At 36.8% G+C, this 15951-nt stretch overlaps 1 protein-coding gene across 1 annotated transcript in view; it reads right to left on the reverse strand.

Annotated features, from left to right (window-relative positions):
- The window catches only part of LOC126248540 (uncharacterized), a 351785-nt gene that overhangs the window by 200065 nt on the left and 135769 nt on the right, over positions 1-15951 (reverse strand). The window contains exons 5-7 of the mRNA XM_049949599.1: positions 8575-8781; positions 8062-8192; positions 1365-1638 (exon numbers count right to left, since the gene is read on the reverse strand). Of these exons, the coding sequence (XP_049805556.1) occupies positions 1365-1638; positions 8062-8192; positions 8575-8781 (612 nt within the window). The remainder of the gene's footprint in view (positions 1-1364; positions 1639-8061; positions 8193-8574; positions 8782-15951) is intronic.

A 15951-nucleotide genomic window follows, 5' to 3' on the forward strand; every position in this document is an offset into this window, starting at 1 on the left:
ATGTCTTTTCCAAAAGACACAATTTTATCACAAGAAAAAGATGCAACATAACCAGCCTTGCACTTAGTTTGTTGCTGTGGAACGGCATCTGCGCTCTTCACTAACTACAGCTATGCAACTAAACAATTCTCCACCTGAAAATGAGGGAGTGAACCATCGAAATGCATAGTGGCAGAATAAATAAGTGGCTTCTTTTTCTGTCAGACAAGATTCTATCCATTCTTCTGGGTATTTAAATCTCTTCGCCTTCTGAATTTCTCTTGCTCATACAGTAATTCATCTAGGAGCTGTCTTTTTGTATGCCATATGCTGTAACGCCAATCCATGAAACTACACATTTTTCCCAAATACCTGACTACTGGAGGCAAGAGACAGTAGGACCACATTATTTATTATGTTCATTAATGAATTAGCCTATAATCCTGTATGTAACACTTGGATGCATCCAACAGCACCATGTCGCTGGCACACTACACTTCAAATATTACGCCAATGGCATCTGCATGGGCCAGCCACCAGAGGCCCCCCTGTGGTGGGCCACGACTCGTGCACACGGCACGGCTTCTACTGCTTGTGTGTAAAAGAATAAACTGGTTCATTGTGGCTGTGCTGTTGTTTGTGTCTTATAGTATGATACAACTTACAAGATGATAAAATGCACACCAGTGTTCAATACTGTGATGGCTGAGTGTGCCTTTTTCAATGAAAATGTGGAAAGTAAACTGTGACTTCCTTCGTAGCACTGCTATCTAGTGATATGCCCTGTTAGAGCTTAAGTTATCCTGTCTGTGGAAACTACACAATCTGATAACAGGAGCAGCTGGAATTTTAACATTTTTTTCATAAACATAAATGTACACACACCTTGTACTCCTCTGCTTGAGTTTATAACATTTTCAACTTCCACTGCAACACAGAAAGTAGGTGTGGACTTTGTAGCAAGTCATGAAAAACACAACTGTTATCATTACAGGAATTGCAGAATTTTCACCACCACATTCCTTAAAGGTAAATAACTTCACCATCATTTGTTAATATGACTGGAGATCTACCGCTATTTTGGCAAGCCTTTACTGAACTGATCAGTTTTCTTTACATAACAAGGAATAAAGTATAAGACTAGAATTCCCATAATCCACAGCTAAAATGCTGAAATGACTGCGCTCTGCAACTATTTTCAACCTAAGCTCTTAGTAATTTGATTTACTGAACATATAGTTGATATCCACACAAAAATTAAGCCAGAACCATACATATCCTCAAAACACATTGGAAGCTCTTCCAGTCTTATAGTTCAACATACACTCAGCACAGAAACGTCAGTAACTCTGAATGAAATACATATACTCGCACAATACTCTGACCTGATAACATGTTGCTGGTGATATGGAGTGACCATAAAATGTGGTTGCACTGGCGACGTCTGTTTCCATTTCTGACATGGCGATATTAAACTTGCGGAGTGAGAACTGGCAGAAGACTGCATATTCTGCCCTTGTGAAGCAGGATTTGTAATCGGCACAAACACGTTCTGTCGTGGGCCGACAGTGATTGGAGACTGCATAATGCAAGGTGATGAAGCTTGTCCAGTGGGTGAGGAAAATGCTGGAGTTGCAGAGCGTGAGCTCCCAAGAGATACTGGAAAAAACACACAAAATACAAAACACACACTGTGAGACTGCTGAATTAGTTGCTAAAAATGAGAGGTACAAAAGTTATGCAAGGAAATATGGTGAATTTACTCAATGAGCAGAGTAGAGATAAATAAGAGGATGAAAACCAATACCATGGAGAACACTTATGTTGTCAGCTAAAATAAAGACTGTAAGAGAATAAAAATTCAGCAACTTTACTAATAATGGAGAACCACAAACAAGCCATACTACATCAATTACCATCTTTTAATCTTCTTCATTTTAAAAAAGTAAATAATAAGGAAAACACACACACACACACACACACACACACACACACACACACACACACACCGTACTGCAATCCAATGCTTGATTTGTAAAAAACTGAGGTTCCAGAACTGTGATCTTCCAGGGGACGTTTTGAAATATAGACTTCTTAAACTTTCCTGGGCATTTTAAAAGTATGAACAAAATTTTTGTTTCCCATCACTTCAATTTTAACAAAACTTCTATCTTCTTATTCAGAGGTACCAGTACAGCATGCCACTGTGTGCAGTCACAAATCAAGTACTTCTACAATCAAGAAAAACTAGGTTGTCCACAAATAATTTCACTGTTATTCATGATTAATAGAGCATTGTCTAAATGAAAATTATTTGCATATGGATTTTACAGTTCATCCTAAATTCCCTATTACCATTAACTACAATACTGCTGGACAGTTGCATGCATATAAGAAGATAAGAAGTTAAAACAGACACCTACACAGTTTTACTACATCCTCTGGATCAAAGTTAATGAAAAAAGCCTGTATTATAGGGTTAGAGACTTTAATGATAGAACTGATGGTAAGCTGTTAGATAATCAACTAGGAAACAATGGAGAAGGTGTACTGCACAGGAATGGAAGAATATTAAAAGATTTTGTAGCAGACAATAGACTAAGAATTGCCAACCATCATTTTATCCACAAATACATGAAGTGGCATGGGGAGAAAGAGGCCTAACAAGCATTATACATTACTTCTTAGCCAACAAAGCAATTGCAAAATTGTTCATAAACATGAGTACACATAGTGATGACATGCACATGGTGACTACTATCTAGTAATGTGAGATGCAACTCTTCAAAAAAAAAAAAAAATCCTTCTACAAGAAGAATGTATACATGACCTAGATCAGAAGTGAATAATAGAAAGTTCAGTTAAACCAGTTAATGACAATGAAAATGAGTGGAAGAATATCAAAAACAGATTTGTGTAAGCAGGTACAAAATCTTTCGATATTCTTCCATTTCTGTGCAGTACTTCTCTTGTAGACTCTGCTTTAAAAAAGCCCGTGTGTAGAATCAAGAAATAAAAGAGCACCTGAGGGCACAGGGTTATATTGAAGGCTGTCAAATGGGACTAATCAAGTTACTGGTGAAATTCAACAGGAATGATGGCAAACATCTATCTCTAATATTTAAACACATAGATAGATGACAGAACATGTTCACAAAGTACTGAAATGTCTTAACAGTCAGATAAGAAATACAGCAGCAGTCAAAATAATATAACAAGGAGAGTGCTTACAGTCCTATAAGGATCTGCAGATAATTATAGAGGAAGAGGAAGATGCACAAATAAAAGCAGACAGAAAAGTAAATGTTCCAGCAGACAAATAGAGCAGGAAGAAGCAGCAGCAGCTGGTGAGTTACTCAGATATATACCATATGAAATGATTAAAAGATTTACAATATTTATAAATGTGTACGACTGCATTACGAGCATGCACAGATACTCCGAGGTTCAGGAGAGGTGACTGGCCCAATAGCAAAAACTACAAATAAGCTTATTAAACACAGCATGCAAGGTATACTCTAGAATCATTACAATAAGAATCAGGAAAATTGCTGAAATCATTTTAAAAGAACTGCAAGCAGGATACAAGAGAGGAAGAAGCTGTATCAGCAATGTAACTAACTTGAAGTAAATTGCTGAAAAATAAAGAAACATTAAGGAATAAAATATAATCTTCATTGGTCACAATATACATTTCTATTGTGTGAAATAGAGCAACCTTTTCCAGATGGCAGACAACTGGGATTTTCCTAAACATTTAATATAAGTTAAAAAACAGCACGTGCAAAGAATTACATACTTCAATTGTAGGCCCATGCAAGTCATACTACTAACATATGGATAAATAAAAAAGATAAGTAGAACGGGAGAGTATAAATCTACATTTAAGGTAAGGTTGCAGATTATGACCCATGATTTGTAATATTTATACTAATTAAAACATTATATGATGGATAACCCATTGCCAAGGGCATAGCCAAATCAGGGGCAGAGGAGGGCAGCTGCTATCTCCCCTCCCACTGTCCCACTGGAAAAAAACAAATCTTTGTAAACTGAACTCGCATATTACCCTGCCGGACGCATACGCATATCAATTCAATATCCATTCGAAAACAAATTGGAGCATGTAATTGATACTGACTTGTAGCAAGTGTACCCACAAGTATATTTCATGGAATCTCAAAACTATTCCATAATTTATCACAAAACTAATGTGCATCCCCCTCACCATATTCCCTCTCAGCTCTGACATCCTCGGTTGTTTTGCCCACTGTAGTCATTTAATGCAGTCAAAGGATGAAGCCAGCTATAAAAGAACAGCTAACAAGTGTTAATCAATGGACAGTAGTCACATTTCACTTAAACTTCTTCACCGTAGTAGAAAGATGGACGCTGACATCTTAACCCTTTATTGTGGTTTCAGAAATAACTGGTTAAATGGAAAACTAAAGAAAACTGTTCATTATTCTTAATGATTGAGGGATGAAAAGTTTATACTCAAATTAAATACAAATTCATTTAGTTCACCCTAACTCTCTAAATTCAATGTTAATCAAAAAGAAGAATATCTATGATTTTCAGTACAATGGAAACATTCTGATCTGGAGCACAGCACATTTGAGATGTAGTGACCTTGTGAGTGTCTTTTGTTATTGCATAGAAGGAAATAAGTACATGGTATGTTAAAGAATGTATTATGTATTCATCCACAAATGTAATGAAGCTCATAAAAATGCGAGACTCCTCTGACCTACAGTGAGAGAAGATTTATAAACAGCAGTTACATGTATTCACTGTATCAAAGGCTTCCACTAACATAGCTATATCTATAGCTTCTGCACTGGGGAATGATGACACATGCAAGCACGTGAATCATCATTGACAGAGATTTGTAATGAATGAAAAGCAAATCTTCGTGATAAAGTTTCTTGAATGTCCAAGGGGACTGTCTCAAAGACCTATAGAGAAAATGCATTGTTTGAGTGCAAAGCTCATTCAAAATACTGATGACCTGTTTCATCAATTGGAGAAAAACGCAAGCTGCACAAAATAGAGCCTGCTGACTATCTCAAAACTTGACTACAACTGCAAAGAATATGGTCAAACAATGTAAATGAAACCAAGACTGCAATGTGGCCAACAATGACTCAAACAGAGCCATTTAGTTCCACACTGCACCTTCTGTCTTTTCTATATCAAGTCCAATTTCTGCATGGAGATTTGACTAATGTTTATGCACAAAACAGCCTATTTCTTACATTTAACTGCAGAGCTGGCCCTGAAATACTGCATCCACGCATTTCGTAGTGTTAAGTGAATGAATTGTGCTTCAAGATTATATTTTGTCCTTCGAACACACACGGTGACAGCTTTGTTCAATTTCAGTGTAACAGCTCCCATTGTCATCACACACATTCCACAAAAATTTGCAGCTGTGAAGGAAGTTTAGGTGGTTCAGTGGCATATTAAGTGTGTGTGTTCATGAACATGCATTACTTTGACAAACATCTGGTTTGCAAATTTGTCTGCTGCTTACAGAACAGTACTATGTACAGAAGTAGTGTGTGTCAGAGATGAGAGATAGAAAAAGTAGTGGACTGATGGAACATAATTTCTTATTATCCACTGCTGCCTCACACTAGACAATTCCATTATGAGATACTAATTTAATATAACTTATATTGCATTTTACATGTTCTTACTATAAGCATAGCATGCACACTCATTCACAATATAAAATGAGCATTCTGGGCTTGCCAATGGTCACAAAATGAACAGGCAGAAGTCTCAGTCCTTTGTGGAAATATATTGTGATACAAACTGGGCTAATCTCAATTTTTATTAAAGAAAGGTCCTATTATTAGTTAACATACACAACCTTTTGGTTCTTCTTGTATCAAAATGCAAAGTACAGTATTTTTGTTTTATTCATTATAATACACTGACTTCATCAGAACTTTGCCAAACATTTGGAAAATTAATTTACAATAAATTAAACAATTTCCAATTTGTCGTCATACTCAGTACTTCGTTTCAGTACACATTATTTGAAAACAAAATAAGCCTGACACTGCAGTCTCTATTACAGATTTTATATCTCAAAGAAAAATAGATCTTAAGGTTTTACAATCAATGAATTTAATCTGTAAGTTGTACAATTATTCTTTCATTTACCATATAAATATCAATACTTATTTATAACACCCAAAGTGATTAATATCTCACTGTTTCCATTAAAATTAAGGTACAAAAATCTACAGAGGATTATCTTGAGGTGTTTGGTATCTGCCAGATAAATTTTGACAATGTGACTCATTATCTTCATCAGTCGCTACCTGACACTGATCGTCGAGTGGAGCTCGAGTCATGTTGTTGAAATATTGTGCATGAACGACACTGATATCTGGAGAATATCTGACACCTCAAGACGTAAACAGATCGCCATGAAAGCCTGAAGACTGACTTACAGAGGATTGATTTATCATGGTGTAAACAGTACTTCTAGTCTCAAACCAGAAACACTTTGTAAGAAATATTTTTAAGTTTGGGGTGACTGTATAAAGTAACAGTACTTAAACAAATGCTGTACAATAACCACTCAAACTTTTTAGATTTGCAGAGATTTAGAGAAAAAAATACTGCTCCAAAACAAATTCCTAAGAGTTTGTTGGCAAACGGGGGAATTACTATTATTACATCTCACTTCAGCACAAAACTTGAAAATAAAGGTAGCAAAAAGCAATATATCCACAATAAATTGGCAAGTAAGCAGCAGTTTGTTTTGGTGGGATACTCCAAAATATCACTGTACAAGTGGATGACAATCATTAACTGTAGAATAAGAATGGTTAATCAGTAAAACTGAAATGAGGACATATGTCCTGTATAGGTAATCTATTCATTTTGTGTTATGAAGACGTTTACATGTTAAATACTTTCTGCATATCGTTTTCCATCCAATGAACAGAATCTGTGTGTATTTTTCCGTGATAGAGAAAAAAAGATAAATAAATAAGCAGCATAAATATTTTTCCCAAACAAGTTTTATAACTACAAGAAATAATTATATTTTATATTGGACAGCATATTTTAAATTTCTTCATGTGATTACACCATCTGTTGTCTGGGAGGATGCAGTGCTCATACTGTCTTTCTTTCCAAGTTCTGATCTTCGTGTGGATGAGATCTTTTTCCATAATTTGTTCAAGAAGCATATTATGCATGTATTTCTAAGGTAGATTAATGCTGAATATTTGTAAATTAAATTAAAGATCATCAGTCTGAGCAAATATACATGATATACACAGTTTGGGTGAATCTGGTGTTTTTTAATTATTTCTGAAACACACCAGGCACAACTAGTGCAAAATGAAGACCCATAGCACATGACATGCATAATCTACAGAAAGTCAGCATTTTCTGCTATATTAGTAATTGCATACACTTCCACAGGTCTGGTCAACCAGCAACTTGTGAACTGGGTGGAGTTTAAAATAAAAAGGCCACAAGGTAAAAAGAGGGGTAACCTTTTACTCTGTGAATGAAAATGAAGAATACTTTTCAGCTTTCAACGCTTAATTTCCACCTTGGAAAAAATTTGCAATGGACCTATTTTGTACGGAACTAGCCAGATGTTTTGAGAAGCAAATAAAAGATTTAGTGGTGGTGAACTGCACCTATATCTACAGCACTCCTCCTCTATTAGTAGAACACAGAAAATTACTATGCCAAAGAATGACGTACCCAAAACTGAGAAACCTAGAAATAAAAAGTAACCAGACAAGTCCTGAAAGTGTTTATTTCTACATCAATTCTTGTGAATGTAAAGAAAGAACAAAAAAGAAAATGGGCATGCGAGATTCTTCACTAAATGTTTCGGTTTGCCATTGCATGTATCTAAGACTTTTCTTACTTATTTCTCCAATTTCAAAAAGAGAAAACTTAAATTTTAGAACATCAAAATTTAACATTTTGTTTTGAATGTTGTGGTACGTCACATCAAACTTCAAAATATATGATAACAAATTGGATCTTAAGTATTAGTAATCATTTAAAGTATAGATAACTATGCAACATACACACCAAGCATATTAGCAGCTTCTGTTTCCTCTTGATCAAACCGGCCAGTTATTCGACCTTCTGTGTAGTTCGGAGATGTATCAGAATCACGGGAAGTTTCTTCGCCATCAATCTCTCTTCCAACACCCTTCCCCCTGAAATAATATTGAAAAGCAATAAAAACTCACTTCCAGTCTATATACAAATTTAATCACACATGGAAGTTTTATCTGTGCCATTTAAAATACACATCACATATGAAAAACAGAAAACTGAAGAACTGCTCAAGTCTACTTGTTCCACTGAACATTATCCAGGAACAAACACTCATTCATTTTAATTAATTTTTTTTACAAATTAAAACAGCTTGACCAAGAAAATAAAAACAAATGGAAGTTAAAAGAAATGAAACATTGCTTGAGATGCTAATAGATTTGATCCACACCAAGGCTGCAATATTACTCAAGTGCACTTCCCCTTATGTTACATTCTGTGATGACAAAAATGAATGACCTAAATAGTACTTGCTAAACCTACCTAGGAAAGTTTGCTGGGCCAGCACGTAGGCTGCTACCATTCAGACTCAGATGTCGTGAGCAATAACCACGCCGTTGCGATTCCTTAGTACAGCCATCTTTCGAACATAATCGTCGCCACTGTTTACCATTAAATTTCTTCCTTATGCCACTTGGGGTCGATACTACATCTCCTTTCTTATACTTATGTGGAGTTGCTGCTTGAGATCTGTCATATACATCAAAATTATGATTGATACCATCACGTGTACTCAGTTTTCATTATTGTAGTTAACTTTCATTTTTCTTTTTCTTTTTTATTTCCAATGTATACCCATAATAATATACTACATCAAAATAAGCTTGAAGCAATCTAACTAGGATTTGATTAGCTTTTTTTCCTCATTATTCTGACAAACTTCTGAATAAAACCTGCAATTTATCAGTCATCCTCCTTTCTGTCTGGCATTCCAATTTCATATTGCCTGTATTTTTAAGGAAAAAGGAATGACGCAGTCTATACAAGGTAAACTACTCTCACTAAACCCAGTCCCCGTCTAACACAGAAAAAAAGTATAGAACCTACAATGTGACCACATGAACTCTCATATTACACATGTGTCTAAGATTTGTGGGCAGAAGCGCACTCAGGGTTATTTTAAGGAGCCTTGGGTGTGGGGCATGCATTATAAAAGCAAATACAAAATGTAATGTGCACCATGTTATCTGACAGTACATTCAGTTAATTATATCTTCCAAATAAGCAAACAAAATTACTAAAACTGTTTCCAGTTATTAAGAAACAAAAAAAAGCTGAAATAAAAGGAATTTGATGATAATTAAGGATAGAATCACAACAAAAGATGTTACAAACCAAACTCTTGAAGCAAATCTCAGTAGTTTTATCTGATATTGTTTGCGTATAATAGAAAGATAATAACTATCTACATTTTAAAAAAGTTTTAACATGCAAATGTTACAAAGGTCAATCAGACACCAAAAGCAATAAGCAATGGGAAGGAAAAATCCCCATAACTATGTATAAAAGCTTTACTACAAAATGAAAAAGTTAGTAAGACAAACTATCAATAATACGAAAATACGATAACCAGTCAAAACTAATGTTTTCTTGCTTTCTTCTTTCCTTTCTTTCTTTCTTTCTTTCTTTCTTTTTTCTCAACCAGCCACAGTATAAAGATTTATATACTGGTCTCCAACTCCACTTTGCTGAGTTCGCCTGTGGTTGATCTGGTAACTGTTTCATAATACACATAAAGAATGTGTGTTCCATTTTCAACTAAGGAAAGTGGCTGAATAAAAGCTGATTTTACTACAGTGCCCGTGTCAGGACACTTCAATATCAGATTCATTGCTTTCAGCACACAGCATGTGAAAATATTCATAAAATCATTAGTTAGCAACAGCAGCGGCAACAACAACAACAAACAGAAGCCACATTGATTCAAATGAATGTCACACCATCACATGTAAACACTCTGGTTATCCAACAACTGGAAGAATAGTCAGTTTAACTGATTCCAAGATCTGTTGCTAGAAGGTCGATTCAAGACCTTTGGTCAGTGAACGACATGTTACCATCAGTAATGTCATCAAACATTAAGTTCGTGTAGTTATCAATGACACAAGCTTTTTGTGACTGTTTTGTAGAGCTCAACATATGAATAATGCGAATGCTGTGGATATTCTTCATTACAGTTCTTGACCCCATTACATTCTATATAACAGTTGATATTATTAGGATGTCCATCGAAGTGTTGGCCAGCACCTTGTAATTAAGATTTCTCTGTATGTTCTAAAAAAATACTTTCAATTTACAATCTTTACAGTTAGAAAAATTTTCTATAAATAATATTTTAACTAAGGGGAAAAGAACACCTGATAAAAGCACCAAATAATTTGGAAAATTTAGAGAAAATAAGGCAATTTGTTACTATAGCATATTGGATAAAGGTGAAGTCTTGGAAAATATAAGCAGCAAAAGAAGACTATTCATGAGAAATAACTGTAATCATTTGTTTTTACCATTCTTCACTTCCATAACAGATGTCAAGCTTCCAAAACAGAACTACAATTAATCTGCTAAATATAGAATATAAATGAAGAGATAATGATACTACAAAAAGGTGTAAGGAATGTGCACAGCTTTATTTACCATAAGCGCACACATGCACGCAAGTGCACGTGCGTGCATGTGCACACACACACACACACACACACACACACACACACACAGAGAGAGAGAGAGAGAGAGAGAGAGAGAGAGAGAGAGAGAAGGCACAATAATGTGGTGGAATGGAAGTGGCAAGAGAAATTTGATGTTGTAAAATGCAATCACATTTAAAATAAAAAGAAAAATAATATTCAAGAGGACAAAAGAGTCCCCATGCTCAACCAATAGTCCCATTCACTAACTACGTAAGCAACCTGAAGCACCCAATGCAACGCAAGGAAGATTTACAAAAACCAACCCCTAACAGCATCCTACTACTACTCTGTCTTTCATCCACTTGTATGTTCTACAATTCTTACAGAAGATACTGGGTGAGTTTTCCAATCAAGGAAATTCTTTATTAAGCATGTAGTCTCATTGTAAATGTTTTGTAATCAAACTACTAATTTCAAAAATTCAGAAAATGCATTTGTTCAAAATGTACAGTGTTGTTAAGACTGCAAGACACACATCTTGTATTGTCCAGTTTTATTTCAAAGAAATATGAGAAGTGAAACCACAAAGTTGAGATAGCAAAACGTATTATTTTAATGTTAGAAGCTGAAAGGACAATCAGTGTGTTGTTAATGATTTTCTGATGTTCAACTTTTTCATAAGTTGTCATAAAAATTAAATAACATTTTTATATAAAAAAATACAAGATGTTTCATAAACTATGAACTTTTTCTAAATAATCAGTAACACAGAACGTACACTCATTGAGTCTCATCTGAGATCCTACATTTCTAAAACATGGATCAAATTTTCTAAATTCTGCAGCTACTATTCTGGAATACCTTATTTCTGCACTATAATGAACTCTGTGATCCACCAAGAAAGTGTCTAATTCAAAATTCAATGTATAAGTGGGCGTGTGATCACACAGACTATGAAACCTGCACCAATGGACAGCCACATAGCTGTCAGCTATAACCATACAACGCTGATGCTTTCAAATGCAAAAAAGAAAAGGAATATGGGTAACGCCCAGTCATCATAGAGAAATAATGGATGAAACAATGTCACTGTCAAAGCAGCTACTACTTGAATCATCCATACAAAGTTGGATCTATTTGTAATGTTTACTAATAATAAAGTAGTGCTCTCTTATTCTCGTAGGACATTAACAGACAGGTCACAGAACATGGCAGCAATGCTGACACCTAAACTTCTATCTGGCCAACTTTTTGGATAAGCTCTGTATAACATAGTCACATTTGATAACCGATGCCCTTAATGAGTAGCGACCTGGCAATGCTCCACAACTGCTAAATATTTATGGTGATTGGATATATGTCCTAGTCTCCTTTTCCCCCCCTCTCTCTGTTCATCTCCTCTTCCTTCCTCTTCTCACTATTTCCAAATGTTGTTCAAATGTGTGTGAATTCCTAAGGGACCAAACTGCTTAGGTCATCGGTCCCTAGACTTAAAAACTACTTAAACTAACCTATGCTAAGAACAACACACACACCCACGGCAGAGGGAGGACTTGAACCTCTGGCGGAAGGGGCCGTGGAGTCCGTGACACGACGCCTAAAACCACGTGGCCATTCTGCGCAGCTCAACATTTCCCCTTTACATATTGCATACATATTTAAAAATATATAGGCCACAAATATTCATTAGAGTATCATCTAAAAATTTCAGTCAAGAAATCAATGAGATTTTCGCAAACATTTCCCCTGCGTGGGTATAATTTTTTTTTTCAGCAGCTCCTATCAATGCCGTTTTATGCAACACATACCACGTCTGTATCAGGAACAGTATCCAGACAGGCGACAGCCATGTAGTCGATATTAAAATCCCTCCCAGATCTTTGCACAACTGTTAGTAAGTAGAATCATACCATAAAAAATACAAGTGAGGATTGGCCTTGAGTTAACGGTATTTTTGGAGCACAAATGTCTCCAATCTTCCTTTGTGTGATTAGAGGTGTCGTTAAACACTTTTTGGATGTTCCAGTGAGTTTAGTCAATTTAGAGTACTTAATCTTTCATAAATGGTTCTGAAACGTTGCCATTCGATATGTGAACCACGAGTGCCCGAACAGATGTCAATATGGCAATCAAATTCTTGCCATACCCCTCCCAACATGGCAACTGTGGCAGTCATTTCCCGCATTCTCTCCCGGAGCTCTGCTACATCACGTGGTAGAGGCGGTACATACACCAGATCTTTGTTGGTGGCTTCTTGTTTCTAAACATCCTTTGAACAGCTGTAGCACACTTTTGTTTTTGTCAAACTCCAACACACAGAAAGCTTGCTATGCACCTGAACTCGCCCCGTTTGCGACTAGTGCTGACTATCGGCAAATTACCAAACTACGCAGTGGCGATATACACACAAAAAAACTAAATAAAAATTTTAAAAAAAGCTAAATAAAAATAAATAAAAAAATAAAATAAAAAAATCAGGGTTTCTCTTCAAAATGACACATGTATGATATCTGTACAATGTTTGGTTCTTGTGCAATAAATAATTGAAAGTGTTCCCAGACTGTATGTACACCCTGTATATTGTCTATGTCTGCCTGCTTGTTCATTAGAGCAAATGTAAAAATCTGAAGCAAATCGGTCAAGAACTTGAAGAGAGTTTTGGTAACATATGTATCCTATGTCTGTCCAAATGTTAATTAGAGTATCATGTGAAAATTTGAAGTAAATGGTTCAAGGGTTTTTCGAGATTTTTTGTAATTATGTTATACATCTTGTCTTTATATAGTAGTATAGTTGTGATCTACAAACTGCAGGATTTTTGTCATTCCCATATGCTGTGTTTATAACAACCCATAAATACAGAAGGTATATCAATAAAGTCAATATGCAGGAGAATAGTCTTGAAATAAGATCATGTCTTGCACTTCACTACCTTAATGACACACAAAGAAGTCCAATTCTTCCAGATTTCAGGGCACACAGGAGTCTAACTGATTAGAAACATGGAGCTGTCAACTCTCTTGAGCCATATCCCTTACAGCAGTAATAGAGCACCAAATTCACAGTTGTAAGGGCTAGCATCTGATTCCATTATGGGAAATATTTTTTGTAATATTATAATAATAATAATAATAATAATAATAATAATAATAATAAAATATTTTCTCCCACTTTTATGTACGTGAGTTTAACACATTCCCAGGCACCCACAGAGTCCAATATATGCAAACTAAGCAACATGAAAGTTACCAGGTTACAGAAATATGCCCTAAAACTAAAGTCCATTTGAACAGGCCTCGGAAGGCCCAACAATACCGACTCGCCACCGTGTCATCCTCAGCTGATAAGTATCACTGGATGCAGATATGGAGGGGCATGTGGTCAGCACACAGCTCTTCTGGTCATTGTCACTTTTTGCGACCAGAGCTGCTACTTCTCAATCAAGTAGCTCCTCAATTGGCCTCACGAAAGTCTCGAGTGCACATCACTTTCCAAGAGTGCTCGGCAGACCCGGACAGTCATCCAGCCAAGCACTAGCCAAGCCCAACAGTGTTTAACTTTGGTAATCTGATGGGAACCAGTGTTACCACTGTGGTGAGGCCATTAGCACAGAAACACGCCCTAGTCAGAATAAACATTTCCAAAGCACACAGTACACCATACTGAAGTGTGTCCACTATCTGTGGCAATCAGATAGTCAAATTTTCTTAGATGCTTCACCCACAATGAAACATTCCCTCTAGGGTTTATGTTGGATGCTTTTGCAGTCCAAACGAGGAACAAGCAATGGAGACGAAATTGGATAAAATTCTGTGGCTACTGTACCCCACAATAGTTAGCATCATGTGCTATACAATGCAGCCCTGCTGAACTATACTGGGCATGTTGTCAATATGATCAAGTGTGCCAGCTTCGGCGGCCAACATTCATCCACAGCATGAGAGAAAACAGCAGCCATTGAGAAAGAGAGAGAGAGAGAGAGAGAGACATGGGTCAGACTTGACTCCCCAAAAGCCGTGCACAAGTGAAGGTCCAGCTTTATTTTGTGGTCCTAAGAAAGAAGATTCTTTGCAAGATAGTGTAGGTCTTTTCATTTGTCAGCTTAGAATCCCCAACAGCAGACATCAATTTGGAAGCGGATGAACTAGCGTGGGTCACGCGGCAGAGAAGGCAGTAAGATGTGACGGATGTGCACACGGAGTGTTGTATGGACAGAATAACTGACACTGGCCAGGCCGTCAGTTACTACACTACCTCGGACTTGACCTTTCCTTCGAGCCATGCTCTGCTTCCATACACTAATGTTCAGTCATCTGCACTGGCCACATTTGTGTTTATCTTCATGCTCATCTATACATGGTGTTCGAATACTCTGCTCCCACTGCTAACTGACTCACACATAGAGTTCTGTTCCCCCTTCAGGGGTTCAGGTGATTTGCTTTTGTCACTGAACTATCACTGGCTGCTATAGCTACACTTGTGCTGACAGTGACATTTTTGTAGCACTGTCACACACTGTACAGATTACAAAAGTGGTGATTAGGCTCAGATGTTCTTATGTCTGTGGTGCTTTCTTCTTCTTCTTCTTCTTCTTCTTCATATTGTTAATTTGTGGGCACCATGGACCGGGCATTTTTGCAATGCTGGCAGTAACAGCTGCGCCTCCAGCAACATAAACAAAAGTTGCAATTGGGGTAGATGCAGGAACTGCTCAAATGGAATGTGGACTTGCTCTGCTTTTGCACTGTGCTGGTGGCAAACCAGGCACCTGCAGATAAGCCTCCTACCTTGCTGCCCCAACACCATTCACCAGTTTCTATGAGGCTGTGGAAAGATGGGAGAATTACCAGTGGTGGTTCTTGCTGCATTGCCAGGTAAGACATATGATTGAAGCAGTTGATGATGCTGCCTTATCATTTAGCAGTGTGGAGTTGTGCAAAATCATGCAAAATTTGAAGCCCTCCACCTAGTTTGAGATACTTAACTTTGAGGAACTCTGTCAGCTGGCAATGCAGTACTGTAAACATCAAACCTATTGGTGGCAGCAGGTTTGAAGTTTAACCAGTACCACAAATGCCCTACATTGTTGTACATGGCCTGGATCATCACCTGCAAGTTCTCCAACACAGACTGATGACCTCAGAAGTTAAGTCCCATAGTGCTCAGAGCCATTTCTCCAACACAAATTTTCATTTGAGTGCCCCCACTGTGTTACCTCGTGTGCAGACCAACT

Source organism: Schistocerca nitens, chromosome 3, assembly GCF_023898315.1.
Source record: "Schistocerca nitens isolate TAMUIC-IGC-003100 chromosome 3, iqSchNite1.1, whole genome shotgun sequence".
NCBI classification, from domain to species: domain Eukaryota; kingdom Metazoa; phylum Arthropoda; class Insecta; order Orthoptera; family Acrididae; genus Schistocerca; species Schistocerca nitens.